General features: G+C 56.9%; 4 protein-coding genes across 4 annotated transcripts; all 4 read left to right on the top strand.

The window, feature by feature from the left end:
- Window positions 1-465: 465 nt before the first annotated feature.
- Window positions 466-3,577, top strand: MKK02DRAFT_22026 (DNA repair metallo-beta-lactamase-domain-containing protein; the record flags this gene model as incomplete). The annotated part of the gene is made up of 10 exons (XM_053086502.1): window positions 466-675; window positions 796-1,233; window positions 1,443-1,789; window positions 1,849-1,969; window positions 2,021-2,099; window positions 2,149-2,275; window positions 2,321-2,805; window positions 2,856-3,215; window positions 3,273-3,387; window positions 3,445-3,577. 10 exons carry the CDS (start codon window positions 466-468, stop codon window positions 3,575-3,577), a joined length of 2,415 nt encoding a protein of 804 aa, XP_052948568.1.
- Window positions 3,578-4,284: 707 nt separating this feature from the next.
- MKK02DRAFT_31109 (uncharacterized protein) lies at window positions 4,285-7,392 on the top strand (the record flags this gene model as incomplete). Its single annotated transcript, XM_053088212.1, has 6 exons — window positions 4,285-4,300; window positions 4,345-5,387; window positions 5,452-5,762; window positions 5,849-6,266; window positions 6,309-6,642; window positions 7,067-7,392. The coding sequence occupies 6 exons, from the start codon at window positions 4,285-4,287 to the stop codon at window positions 7,390-7,392; spliced, it is 2,448 nt and encodes an 815-aa protein (XP_052948567.1).
- Window positions 7,393-8,007: 615 nt separating this feature from the next.
- Window positions 8,008-10,347, top strand: MKK02DRAFT_41817 (uncharacterized protein; the record flags this gene model as incomplete). Its single annotated transcript, XM_053091715.1, has 2 exons — window positions 8,008-8,225; window positions 9,489-10,347. 2 exons carry the CDS (start codon window positions 8,008-8,010, stop codon window positions 10,345-10,347), a joined length of 1,077 nt encoding a protein of 358 aa, XP_052948566.1.
- Window positions 10,348-11,741: 1,394 nt separating this feature from the next.
- Window positions 11,742-13,639, top strand: MKK02DRAFT_41816 (uncharacterized protein; the record flags this gene model as incomplete). The annotated part of the gene is made up of 2 exons (XM_053091714.1): window positions 11,742-11,858; window positions 11,912-13,639. The coding sequence occupies 2 exons, from the start codon at window positions 11,742-11,744 to the stop codon at window positions 13,637-13,639; spliced, it is 1,845 nt and encodes a 614-aa protein (XP_052948565.1).
- Between the last annotated feature and the right edge of the window lie 169 nt (window positions 13,640-13,808).

The following is a 13,808-nucleotide window of genomic DNA, read 5'->3' as shown; positions in this document are numbered from 1 at the left end:
GTGGGGCTTAGGACAGTGGAGGTGCTGATTGGAGGTCGGGTGCGAGGGAGAAGTAAGTCGGATGCTCAAACTTGTGCTCAAAGCGCTCAAAGTTGGCTTGCTGGCCTGAGTGAGCGGCAAAAATCTCGCTTCCGTCGGAACCCGATGAGGACCATTACGTCACTGGTTGACTGGACGCGCTCGACGATCTTCAGCGCTTCAGCCAGCGACACTTTCCGCCTTTCTGCCTGCGTACATCATCTAGCCATAGCCATGTAGACCAGCTACAATATGGTCAAAGCTACAGCACCCAAGAAGAAGCCTTCCGTAGGCTCCGGATCAGGATCCGGATCTGGCTCTTCCATCCTCAACTTCTTCGCCAAGGCTCCGGCTACACCAACTACTGCCGGTCGACAGGCCACCCCTGCGTTCGTCAAGGTCGAGGGCGGGGGTCCAGCCAAAGTACAAGGACAGGAACAGGGAGTTATGCGGACTAGCTCAGCTAGCAAGAAAGGAAAGGAGAAGGAGGTGTATGGCAATGAGGCAGATCCTGTCGTCATCAGCGATGATGAGATGACTGGTGATGCTTCTTCCGTCGTGACCCCTGCACCCAAGGCGCCGGTGGTGAGGAAAGAGAGCGGATTGAAGAGACGGAAGATGTCTCCTCCCCGCCCTTCACCACCGCTGCCCTCGGAAGTCATCGAGTTCGATGATGATGGTGGGATGTTCGAGGAGTTGGAGTCACAGCCTCAGGCTGGGCCTTCTCGTCCCCGGCCTCGGCCTCGGTCGATCTCATCACCGCCGCCACCGGTAAAGCCCCCTCCGTTCGCCAACGTACCGGACTTTCAGCCACCGCCGACCTGGCCAGAGATCATCAATACCGCCCCGGACCCTGCTGAGGAAGAGGGCGAGGACGGGGACGAGCACGATAGGGATGACGACTCTATAGCGGGACGGGATTACGATCACCTCCTCGACTCGGACGATCCTGACGAGGGGGACGAAGGAGACGGGGAGGAGGATGCTGATGGGAATCGATGCGAAACAACAATCCTGGACCTGGAAGAAGCAGAAGCGGAGGAGATCGTCCCTCTTGATCAGCCACCTGGACCGCCGGGTAGGCGTCAGCCATCCCCAACGGGCAGTATAGGTCTGAACATGGGCGGGTTGAATCTTGATATGGAGTGGGGAGAGGATATGGAGGAAGGTATGGGGATGGAGGATTTCGGAGCGGAGGAGGGGTTTGATGGCGAGGTCAGAGAGACCGAGGGGGTTATTGGGAAGAGGAAGACCAAGAGCGGCGCGGCTGTACCGGCTGGGAAGGGGAAGGGAAAGAAGGCGGAGGAGAAGGTGGATAAGTGTCCGATGTGCAGGATGAACATGAAGGGCAAGACGAACACCGTAAGTATCACCTTGCAAACTCTGCTTCCCGTATACTCTGAGCTGATTACTAGGTGGTCCAGAAACACATCAATTCGTGTCTCGACACCTCCTCCAAATCCAACTCAAAGTCTAAACCCACTTCCCGCCCCATATCATCCTTCAACGCCTTCACCCCTCGTCCCTCCGCCTCCCCCTCGCCCCCTCCCGACCCAAAAGCCGGCGCCGGTCCCAACGCCTTCTCGGTCCTCATGTCGGGCCACAAAGAGCGGGAGCAATGGAAAGACGCCGAGATTGACCTGAGTCGGAATGGGACCCGGATAGCCGGGAGGCGGAAAGCGCCGTTCTACAAGGTCATGACAGGGATGCCGGTCGCTGTGGATGCGTTCAGGTATGGGGCTGTTCCGAAAGTGACAGCTTATCTGTTATCGTAAGTCTCGACCGTTGGCACAGCAGACGAAGGGAGAGAACTTGGGGCTGATCAGGTAGACACGCGCACTCGGATCATTATACGAACCTGTCAAAGAGCTGGACGCACGGTCCGATCTATTGCTCCAAGACGACGGGGAATCTGATTATACATATGCTGGGTGTCGAGCCGCAGTGGGTGGTAAGTTGGTTGCTGCCATTGCTTGGTATGCGGAGACAGCTGACTCTCCAGCATGGTCTAGATGAAGATATCCCGTTCGAGATGCCCAATACAGGAGGAGTCAAGGTGACCGTCATCGAGGCAAATCATTGTGAGCTCCAGAGCGTGCAGCAAAGGGAACGCGTATGCTCATGTTACAGGCCCCGGCTCGTCCATCTTCCTCTTTGAAGGTCCCCAGACCGTCAACGCCGGTGATGGCGGCTTCCGCTCCCCCTACGTCGGCTCCAAGCGGATCTTCCGTTACCTTCACTGCGGTGATTTCCGAGCGTGAGCATCTTCGTTTTCACCTCGCAGCCCCAGCTCACGCTCTAGATGCCCCAAGATGGTCCTCCACCCCGATATCGCCCGCGCCAAAATCGACACGTGCTACCTCGACACCACCTACCTCAACCCCAAATACTGCTTCCCGCCCCAACCTCAAGTGATCGACGCGTGCGCTCAACTCGCCCGGAAAGTCGTCGTTGGTCTCCCTGACACTGCGCCCCCACTCGTCGACCTCAAGCCGCCCATCTTTGACCAAAAGCCCGATCTGGATGATAATGGGGATGTCAAGCCCGATCTAGGCGGCGGAGTGGGCAAATTTGAGCCGGTACTTGCTGAGCAACAGGCGGAGGAGAGGGGGAAGGCGATGATGAAGGATTGGTTGGTCAATGTCAAGGCTGAGGCGGGTGGCGGGGACACTAAGGATGGCGTGAAGACGGAAGGGGAAGAATTGGTGGAGATTGATAGGAAGCCGAAGGGGCGGACTCTGGTGGTCATGGGTACCTACTCAATCGGGAAAGAACGGATCGTCAAGGGTAAGCTATCTCTCGCCTCTTTCTCTTCAGGCATAGAGCTGATATCCCAGCCGTCGCCAAAGCCATCGGATCCAAGATCTACTGCGACCCCCGTAAAAAGGGTATCCTCCTCTGCGAGACGGATCCCGAGCTCCACTCGCTCCTCACGTCCGATCCACTCGACGCGCAAGTCCACCTCCTCCCGCTCGGCAATATCCAGCTGGACCGGATGCAGGAATACCTCGTCCGTCTCCACCCGCACTTTGATCGCATCCTCAGCTTTCGGCCGACAGGGTGGACATATTCCCCGCCGGCGGGCACGGATCTGATGCCGGATGTGAATATGGTGATTCGAAGGGATCAGAGTCGGTGGTTTACCGATGCGAGTCTGAGGCCTATGCGGGGGAGCTGCAGGCAGTTTATGATGTATGGTGAGTCGGCATATAGTGGGGATTGGGGAGGAGAGTGAGAGGATGGAGCTGATGAAGCAGGCGTACCGTACTCGGAACATTCGAGTTTCTTTGAATTGACTTGTTTTGCGTTAAGTCTGCCAGGACCGGATGTCAAGATGATCGCTACGGTCAATGTGGGGAATGAGAAGAGGTGAGCTACCCATACCACTTGCACTGAGGGCATGAGGTATAGACGCTAATTCTAAAGCCGGGCGAAAATGAAGAAATGGTTCGAAAAGTGGCAGGCGGAAAAAGCGAAGCGGAAAGAGAAGAAGTTGCCTGCGATTGTTGATTACAGGGATATCACATATGTGAGTGGGGCTCTTGCTGACTGGGAGTAAGGGAAGGCTGTGTGAGGTGGCTGACATCGCAGTGGTAATCGCTCAAGCTGGATGTTTACTCGGACAGGGCCGGAATATTGATACTGACCGTTCCTGCTACTGATACCGCTGATATCTCTGTGTATCCGGGATCCCCATTTGCTGGCTGCACGAAACGTGGCATGACCACAGCTCCATCTCCTCTGTCCTGGCCATGAGCGCGGGTCCATCTGCAAGGCCACCCTGGCTCCCTGCCTGCTTCATATGTCCGCTGTTCGCCATATATATGGCTTCACGACGTATGCGTGTCTGCGTCATGCATCGACAACGACTTGCTTTGAACGCTAGTCCTGCACCCAGTCTACCGCGTGCACTCCCCTCTGGTAGGTCATGGGCCTCATCAAACGTCGGGCGGCGGTAACGACAATGAGACGTCTCGATCTAGATTGGTGACACTAATGACGCGTATGACTGCTTCGTTGCTGCTAAATTCAAACGCGATCGGTCTGCCTCTCCTTTCTGCTGACAGATTCAAACGCGATCGACCAGCATATCCTTTGCGTCGATAAATTCAAACGCGATCGACCAGTAAATTCAGTAGTCCTTTCAAGCTACGCCCCTGCCTCCAGGCCAACCAGGTGCTCGAGGCAGGTACAAAAGGCCGCCCTCCAGCGATCGATATCTCGCCACCACTCTGTTCGATCACTCATCAAGAAGACTCCCCACAGATGAGTGCTCTACGAGGTAAGGCTGCCGGACATTGAGCACTGATGAGCACTGATGGCCAGATCAATCCGACGACAATGTCAGCACGGCGAGCGTTGAGAGCGTTGATGGCCCTCCAAAACTGACGCTGACGTACTCACAGCACGAGGGGTCAGCTGATGGTGGTGATGGTGTCTGCCAGGTCATACAATTACCATCCAACCAGGAGATCATCAACCGCATCATCTCGCGGTGCAGCATCAACGGCAGCGGGCACATGTCGATGCACCTCAGCCTCCTCACGCTCCCGGGGGAGACAATGGATTCCGCTATCAACCGGTACAATCAGAGCTCTTCCGACAATCCGGACTTCCTCAAGTTCACTACAGCTACCCATAGAGACTACTCATTATGGGAAGAGGTCGCCAAGGATCATCCACTGGTTCACAAAGACACGCAGAAACCAAACGGGGAGACGTGTGATGTGGGCATCATCGCTGTCGTACCTCTCCTGACCCTTTCAAGCTTCGGTGACGAGATCTGCGGGTCGATGATTGGCGATGTCACCGACCCGACCTCAATCCAGGTGGCAAGCAAATCCACAGCCACGGAGGAGTTTGTACGACTATGGAGGCTCAAGGGCGCTGCGCCAAACGTTGAGTTGCAACTTTACGATGTTCAACCTCTCCCTCCATTGAGTGACACCAATCTGGAGCAGCGCAGTCACGGCTTTGCCAGCCCAGGAAGCACGACGCAGGAGCAGGACGCGGACGAGCTGTCGAGGCCTCCTGCGTGCGACGCGGCATCTGGACTCTCGGATCATACACATGATACGCTCGAGAAGACTTCAACCCAAACGTGGATGTCCGAACACGCTTTCCAGGCTGGATATACTCCGCTCGCGGGGGTACGCTTCGGTGGCGAGGAATACTCCCTCCGTGGACCGATTCCTTACGACAAGGACACCTGGGTGTGCAGCCCGCCTCGAGTGTTTTTTCGACTGACCATTGGGGCCGAGGAGTGGCGGGAGGCGGTCCCTGTGCAACGCGATGATGGGCAACTTCTGATGTGGATGGTGGAGAGGGTCGCATGTAGCGGAGGGATGAGTTTATTTTGGCCGGCATTTGTTATTGTTGATGACACACTTTCAAGGATTGCTGACTTGATATCTGACCGCTGCTACTTCGTAGTTGCCCACAGCGCATTATCTGGTATCCACCTCGGTCGCAGGCGACGTGCAAAGGCACATACCCTCCCGTTCAGTCTTGAGCGGCACGTATCAGCCTTCCCAAGCACTCAAATATCGCCCAAGAAGCACCAGTGTAGGCATCTTCAGGTTTACTGATGAGGCAATATCACGCCATATGAGTGGTACCGTCACGCCGCCCTTCGAGAGGGCCAAAGCCACATGGAAACCGTCATTTAGGTCAAGGATCAAAGGAGCGCTCACTCTTGCTCACCTATTGTTCCGCCAGGTGTTGCGCATGCCGCGGTCATCGCGGTGCTAGCGTCTCTTCTACATCACTCTCCTCATTTCTGCCACCTCACACATCTGGTTCCCCTCATCTACCCCGATCATTAGCCCAGGACGCAAGAGCACCGTTACAACGCCAAGAACATGAGCCCATACGCAGCCGTCATTGAGCGAAGGGGCAGACTCCCGAGTCGGAGCGTCAGACCGCGATCGGATCGCCAACCCCTCGTCACCATCACCCAAGAGGATCATACCGCCGCAGATGTCATCGTCAGCTCATACTTCTCTGACCCTCTGCCGCCCAGCGATGATCCTTACATACAGGCGCTCTACGCAGAGCACTTCCCCGAGGAAGGACGCTTGTATGACTTCCATCCGGCACCCACTGGTCTCGACACGCACTTCGCCTTGCGAGACGTCAGTGCTCGAACCAGATCGCACATCTACCCCGTTTGCCCGACCAAGATGTTCCCGGCGAGCGATACCAGACGGACCGAAAATCTTCAAGGCTCAAATTTCCTGCTGGGAACGGTGAGAACTCTGGCAGAAGTGTCTGACGCGATGACTGCGCAGTCCTCCGATTCAGGCTCAGAAATGGCGCTCTTTGACCTGAAGATCCTCCCCGAATTCAGCAGCATCGGCTGGGATCAGTTCGGCGATGGTCTGGAACGCTTTGCCGAGTTTCCCGCGGTCAAGCGCGGTGACCCAGGGAGTCTGGCGATCGTTCTGGAACCATTCCAGTCCCACGACCAGCGTTCCATGACGCTCGCTGAAGCGTTCATGTCTGCCGATCCCACCACCGGAAAGAGGTACATGCAGACAGTCAGGGACAGCGGGAGTCTCAAGAGCGTCAAGACTGCCAGCCTGGGATCAGCGTTCGTCAATGTGGTGTACGGCCCAGGAGATGGTGAGCGAGTACGCAGCAAGCAGCCCTGCGAGATCCGGATGGGTCTTCACTTGTTTCCCAAGGAGGTGTGACAGGGTGACGAGAAGACAATCGATGGCCGTTCGAGCGGGTCGTCCACCCTTTTGGGGTCGCTGAAGAGGAAGCTCACGGGGAGATCTAGCTAGCTGCCAGATATCGCTTGAGATCGACGGCAGCTGTCAATGTATGTGTGCGACTGATCACGATGAGGTCGATATAGTGTCGCGATCACAGTACTTTCGATAATAGCGCTATCGTGGTAGATCAGATTCTATCATCTTCTAGTCTGAACGAATGCGGCAAGGCAGATCGTGAAATGCTTCATCGCGAGTAGCAGCGGAATTATACTTCAGAGTATACTCGTCGCTAGCCTAGCTGAGTGAATCGTGTATGCGTAGCGAGCCAGGCCGTGGCAATAAGGCCATAACGCCTGGAGCTGAAAAGCAGGAGAGGCAGAGGGAGATGCGTACAGACGCCAAAGTGGCAGGGTGGCCTGTCGCGTCAAATGGGACCATCCAGCTGCATTCTGATGACTCAGGGCGATGCTCCCCTCGAACGAGAGCACATATTACGGTGGCAAGCGAGTCTTTGAGTGATGCGCGGCAGCTCTCTCTGGGTCGCCAGGGTGGCGAGTCCCCCACCCTGTCCATCAACGACGATGTCTGTCTCGCTTACCAAAGACTCAAAGGAGAAACGGTCACGCCATATGGCTTCGACATGTGCAAGGTGTAGCATGAGAAGGCGCCCTCCCTCTCTTCCCCTTGTCTACGAACTCGAACTGCATCAAAGAGGGCGCGATCACGCCATATGACCTCTAGAGCTGCACATCGGCGCAGAAGAAGGCACGCTGCGCGATCTATTGGTCTTGCAGATATCCTCTATTACCTTACACACCGCTGCCATATAGGGCCACGCTTTGATCTGCTAATTTCCGCCTTCAAGAGACCCACTCATCGATCCGAATACAATCCAGCCCCCCTCGACCATCTGTTCAAACATCAACATCATGGCCGATCTTAGCAGGGAGCGAAGGGTCAGTTTTCCGGTATGTTCTCTCCCTCAATCCTCGCGGGCTCTACCCTGTATGTCCCCAGCTACATGGAGCGAGCCCATGTCCAGCCACATTCTCGGGGCGACCTGGAGCGGGCTGTTGACAAGATGCGAGACACCCTTTCCACCAGGGCTCAGGATGGTCGCGTCGGTGAGAGGACCTGGGCTCTACTGAAGACATACAACCATCGAAGCCAGAGTTTTATGCTCGAGCGTGATGACCTTGATCGCTATTTCAAGCGCTCGAGGATCGCCAAGCATTTTTCCGGCTCCTCGTTTCCCGTCATTGTCGTCGACATGTCGTCCCGCTCGGGCGGGTCCCGCGGCGTTGCCCTGGAGGTGGATCCTACGCGCGGGAGCACGCAGCTTTCCGCCGCCCTCACCGACTACCCCGTCAAGACGACAGTCTGGGAGGACGGTGCAAAGATCGAGATGGATGCTCATCTCGACTTGTACCCCGAGTTCCTACTCGACTGGGAAGACTTTGGACCTGACGCTTTTGACAAATTCGCAGCGTACGTCGCAGATCATGGCGATCCTGCTTCACTCTGCGTGAGACTCGAAGACATTGACGTCGAGGACGATCTGTCGCGATCGCATGACCTTCGGAACACCCAGACGATCTCACAAGCCTTCAGCCAGACTTCGAGGGACAGCGATGAACCGGTCATCAACGTCAACAAGAGGGGCAATGGTCTCACGAGTGACAGAACTCCGCATTTGGGGTCTGGGGTCGCCTTGCTTCACTTCGGTGACACCTTCATCCGCACGCGCTCGCTCAGGGTTCCAGTCAGCCTTACAGTACAGATCCATCCAGAGGGGCCTTCCGAGACAAGCACGAGTGAAAGCGTCAAGAGAGTGGTGAGAAGTGTGCTGGCCGAGTTGGGGAAGCTGGTGTCGTGATGGATCTGTGCTTTCGTAGGCTCTGAGGATTAATGAAATGTATATACATGTATACATATGGCGTGACGAGTACACAGCGCCAATCCGGGACAGAAGAAAGAACCTGAACCCGATGGCGTGAATCACATGACAACTAGTTGTTAGACGCGTAAAAGCTGGATCGAGTCCTGAGCATCTTACGCCACTTGAAGGCCTGGTCTTCTGCCTCGTTAAAAGCTGTCTCATACGACGCCACTCTGATCACATCATACTCCTGATAGTCCCATCTGGATATTCCAACGCCTTCAGGCCAGTCTAGTCGTCGAAGAAGACGGACGACAAGATCAAGGCTGGAGTGAGTCGTGTCTTGGGCGAATCGGCACTCTGATACATTGTGCTGCCCCGTGTGCCGTCTTCTGGCGCCTCATGCATGATGTGACATGATCGCGGTAGACGGAAGGCGCGATGTGTGACAGACGCTATCTCTGCACTAAGAAGCAAAGCAAGAGCACGTGCACTGCACAACACGACATCGATCGCGGTAGGGCTGCGAGCGCACCTTTCATCTTTCGATCTACGCCTATCGGGACGTGCGCACAATCGGCGTTCAGCCCGAGCAGCTCATGGTGTGATTTTTGATGACACATAGCCGTTCCTTTGAGTCACACCGCGACAAAGCACACCATATCGGCCAGCAGGCGAAGGGGCGAGCGGGCGTGGAATATATAAACCGCCTCTCAAATTGCAACCCTCACTCATCACTCATCCTCCGTACTTCCGTTGCAAGTCTATCAATTCCTTATGGCTCCTTCCAGCAACACCCAAGACCCTTCCGGTCGCAGCCAAGGACCAGATCGTCGAGGAGGGTTCGGGTCCACGCACCACGACCAATCCAGTCGCACCGCAGCCACACCTCTCGTGGACGGGCTATCCCCCTCTCAACTCGCGCAGCATCTCGGCGGTATGGAGCGCGAGCTGTCCTTCCCTATGCGCGACATCCCTCTCAACCGTCAGACGCCTTTACTGAGCAATTTTGGCTCGAGGGAGTCGTTCAATCTCCCTGATACTCTTCTCGACACCGAGATCGACCTGGTGAGACTGTGTCGAAGCCTGCAGCACTGGACTTACCCGGTGTGCGTGGACCGCTTGCTCATTGACGAGGGTGGGCACACGGTGTCCAGACTGGACTTGGGCCTGGATTTGTCCTGCAGCAAGGCCGAACAGAAGCAGGAAATGGGTCGGGTCAGGATCAGCGAGAAGAATTCCACAAGATCCAAGATCGAGTTCGTGCCGGAGCTTTGGCTCGATCTGTCACAGGGGCTCACCGGCTGTAGCTCGGTGGACTTTGATCCCGCCGCATACAAGGCTCTCACAGAGCATCGGCTCGCCAAAGGAGATGTCAAGTCGCTCCGAATGCGAGTGGGGGACATCGTCCCCGTGACCGAGTCGATCAAGTTCTCGGAAGCATTCAGCCAAAGTGACGCGCGCCAAGGTGGCGGGAGAACAGTCGACATGGTCAAGGACGGAAATGCTTTCACTGCTACGCGGAGAGTCCCATTGGGGTGGGTATACAAGGCTACCCTGGCGTTCGGACCGCCCCGCGAGGGTGCCACCATCTTCAAGTCCTCGAAGGATTGGACAGAGCTGGACCTTGTCCTGAAGCTGCGCCCAGTGTCGAGGGTGAGCCCCAGCAAGTACGGTGACTTGTTGAGGCAAACCAGGAGAGGCCTGCGGAGTCTGATCGAGAACATCTAGCACGATGTCAGCGGCGTGATATGCGCATCCCTTGTCCTGTGTCCATCGATATGCATGAATCTGCTCTTGCCATTATTGTACGTGTGCGCCTCGCCCTGCTTGGCCTCGTCTTTGCAGGTATGGCGCCACTCTCAGCGTGCCACAATCCTCGCTCCCTGTGTCGTAGATGACACGTGGCTTTCCGCCGAGAACTCGCCGGGCCGCACGATCGTCCGCTTCCGTGCCTCACTCGGCGATATCGGCTTTCCGGCTGATGATAACGTTCTCGTCCGGTCCGACAATCATCCGGTGTTCCCGACCCCATGATCGACGCTCGAAGCGTGGCGCTTAAACGGGTTGCCGATGCCGTTTACCGCTCCGAACGGTCCGGAGAGGCTTTGCATGTGCTTGCTGCGGCGCCGGGCCTGGTGAATGTGTGGAGCCATCGTCTGTGTGGGGTTCAGCATGCAGCTTCCTCTTGTCTTTGTCCATCCTTCATTCTGTCAACTAGCTGTATCCTCCTCTGTTGTCTCTACTCGTTGTACTACCCCATGCTTGGTTGTACTCGCCCCGAACGATAGCATTAGCCATAGCGATAACCGCCCCTACCCGCCTAATTACGCGATAAGGCTTTTTCAACCGCCTCGCGACTGCGCCTGCCTCTTGCTGCGATAGCAAAGCCCAGCAGAGGAGCGAAACTCCTGTGCATACAGGTCTCGTCTACACTGCATACACGGTTCACCGGTCCTCGCTTCACTTGGAAGGTCGTCCCATCCCCCACGTCCAGCGGCCTCGCGAGACGTGCACCGCTCGGAATATCCACGCGTCATCGCCGCACCGGTGACTTTGTATAAAGCACCTCCTTTGGTCCTTCCTACCTCGGCGGTCAATACTTGCTTTGTCGCGCTCGCCACTAATACTCATACCCACTTTCCCATTGTCGACTACATCTTCAACAGGAGGACGAAGTCAATAATCAACATTGACATCGTCATCGGTCACCACACCCAAACTGCGCATTCGCATTTTCGCCGCCTCGGTAATTTCAACCCCGTGATCGGTTTCATCCTCCCCCCTTCATCGACCAGCCCTCCAAATTTCGGTTCAGTCCCGCGCAGACTGTTCGCAACTCATCTTCCCCCTTCATTATCGCATGTCTACCATCCAGCGCTGGAGGTAGCAAGTGATACTGTGTACTGGCGTTACTAGGAGAAGGAGACGGGAATAGAACAGGGAGTTGTGTGTGTCGTCGTTGGTGTTGTGGTCTATTTGGTACGTCATAATTTCCCCCCAGCCTCGTTTTTTCGACCCGCCGCTTGCGCCCCACACACACCCAAAAGCCTCTCTTTTCTCTACTCCGCCTTCTGCCAGAAAGAGCAGCTGTCTGATACCCCAGCTCAAAGCACCTAGCCAAAATGGACAGCATGTTCTTCAATGACTACTGCATCGTGTGCGACCGGGCGATTGTCGCGCCAAAAGAGCCGGACGTGGTCGTGCCAGTCAAGAAGAAGGTCGCGGGTGGGATGATCAGGGTGAGCTTGCCCCTTCACATTCTCGTGTTGTGCTCGCAGGACTGACGCGCCAGGTCAAGAACCCAGATGGTACAGTCACCACACGTACCGCCAACGGGACAAAAACCACTCGTCCCCCACTCAAACGCGGTCCAAATTCAGCGAATCGTCTCGCCGCCGTCGCCGCTGCAAACAACACCAATGTCCCCAAGTTCCAACCTCTCACTCGGTCCAAGACCGCCGATCCTGCCCCTCCCAAACTCTCAGAGCGGGAGAGAGATCAGGCCGACTCTCCGGAATCGGCCACTCTCAAAACCCCTGCATGTCCCCCAGCCGACAAGGACACCTCCCCCTTCGTTTCCCCCATCTACTGCTCGCGCGCATGCGCCCAGCTCGAGGCGGACCGGTCGTCCGATCTTGCCCGCAAGATGTCATACGACTCGGGACTACACCTCGTAACTTCCGGTCTACCCATCTCTGGGTCCGGCTCGCGGAAATCACCATATGGTCCCCCCTCCCCTCTCTTCATCTCAGGCTCGGAGAGCTCGTCCTCGAATCTCGAAGCGGACGAGGCGAGACGCGCGGCCGAAGCTGCCAGCTCGGCGCCAAACGTGCAGTCCTTCTTCCACATGCACCGGAATGCGGATGAGGCATGGCGCGATGTCAACCGTCAACGGCGATCATCGGTCCATCCCTCTTTCCGGCCCAATACCGCCGCGGCGGTCGAGATGGCGCGGAACCGGACACGGTCCACGTCCAGTTTCTCCGCGGCCGGCCCGTCCTCGGACAGTCTGCAGATGATGTGGAACGGGGAAGAGCAGTTTGGGCGGTCAGTCAGCGGAGCGGGCAGGGCGAGGCGGACGCCCGCTACAGAAGTCGCGCAGCCCGGATGGCCGATCGCTAGCTCGCTGCACAACACTACGGCACCGGTCGCTATCCCCGCGGAATTCGGATCGGCCCCGCAACACACTCTCAACCTTTGGCATTCCTACCATAATGCTCTCGCGCGGGATAGTATCAATATCGGGACTGGTACCTCTGCGCGATCATCTATCTCCCACCCCCATCCCCACGCACTCGGCTCGACTCCCACTCCTCCCCCGCAGAACCCCGGTCTTCCCTCTCGGCGCCCTAGCCACACCACTTCTCGGCGGCCAAGCCACACCACCCCCGCAGGCTCCACGACCCTTCAGCGTCCGATGGGGGGAACGATTCGCGCCAAGTCCAAGACGGACGTCACGTGGGATTCGTTTGGCCTGGACGAGGTCAATGCGTCCAAGAGAAGGCAAGAGAGGATTTCGGGCGTGGAGCAGACGGGACGGACACCGAAGCAGACCATCCAGGTCGGGGAGAGGGGATTGACGATTCAGTACTCGTCCCCGCCCAAGATGGGTCGGAGGGAGTCTCACCAGCCTCGCACTCAGTCCACTGTCGCGGTCTCGGCGGCGGAGACCCTACACCCCGGCGCACTGGCTATTCCCCAATCGGCTCATGCGGGCTCGGCAACATCTCCCGGTCGGACACCTACCAACATGCACCCTCACCGGTCCAATACGGATATTCCGGACTTGGCGGCCCTTCGGCTCGGCGCGACCTCGTGTGCCATGTCCAGCTCTGCCAATGCCAATGGTACGGGGACTGGGACTGGGAGCACGCAAGGGACGTCGGGACCCAAGCCTACGTGGAACTGGAACAAGTGGGAACAGGCGGGCGGGAGAACGTATACTGTGCCAGAGGGGCTGGCGAGGGCTACCAAGGCGAGTGCGAGTCAGGGGAAGGCGGGGTTGTTCTTTTTCAAGTAGGGGCGAGAGTGGAGGGCAGAGAGAGGAGGCCGGGGAGAGGGGACTGAGGGATGATGAGGAGGAGGAGGATATGGCATGCGAGAGATACCACCGGTCTCGAAAATACCAGTACTACCAGCCAAACCGACAAACAACAACCTAAACGACCGACCACAACCATATCAATAGC

This window comes from Dioszegia hungarica, assembly GCF_025882075.1.
Source record: "Dioszegia hungarica strain PDD-24b-2 chromosome Unknown MKK02contig_5, whole genome shotgun sequence".
In the NCBI taxonomy this organism is placed as follows: domain Eukaryota; kingdom Fungi; phylum Basidiomycota; class Tremellomycetes; order Tremellales; family Bulleribasidiaceae; genus Dioszegia; species Dioszegia hungarica.
This window is presented reverse-complemented; position numbering and strand designations above follow the sequence as displayed.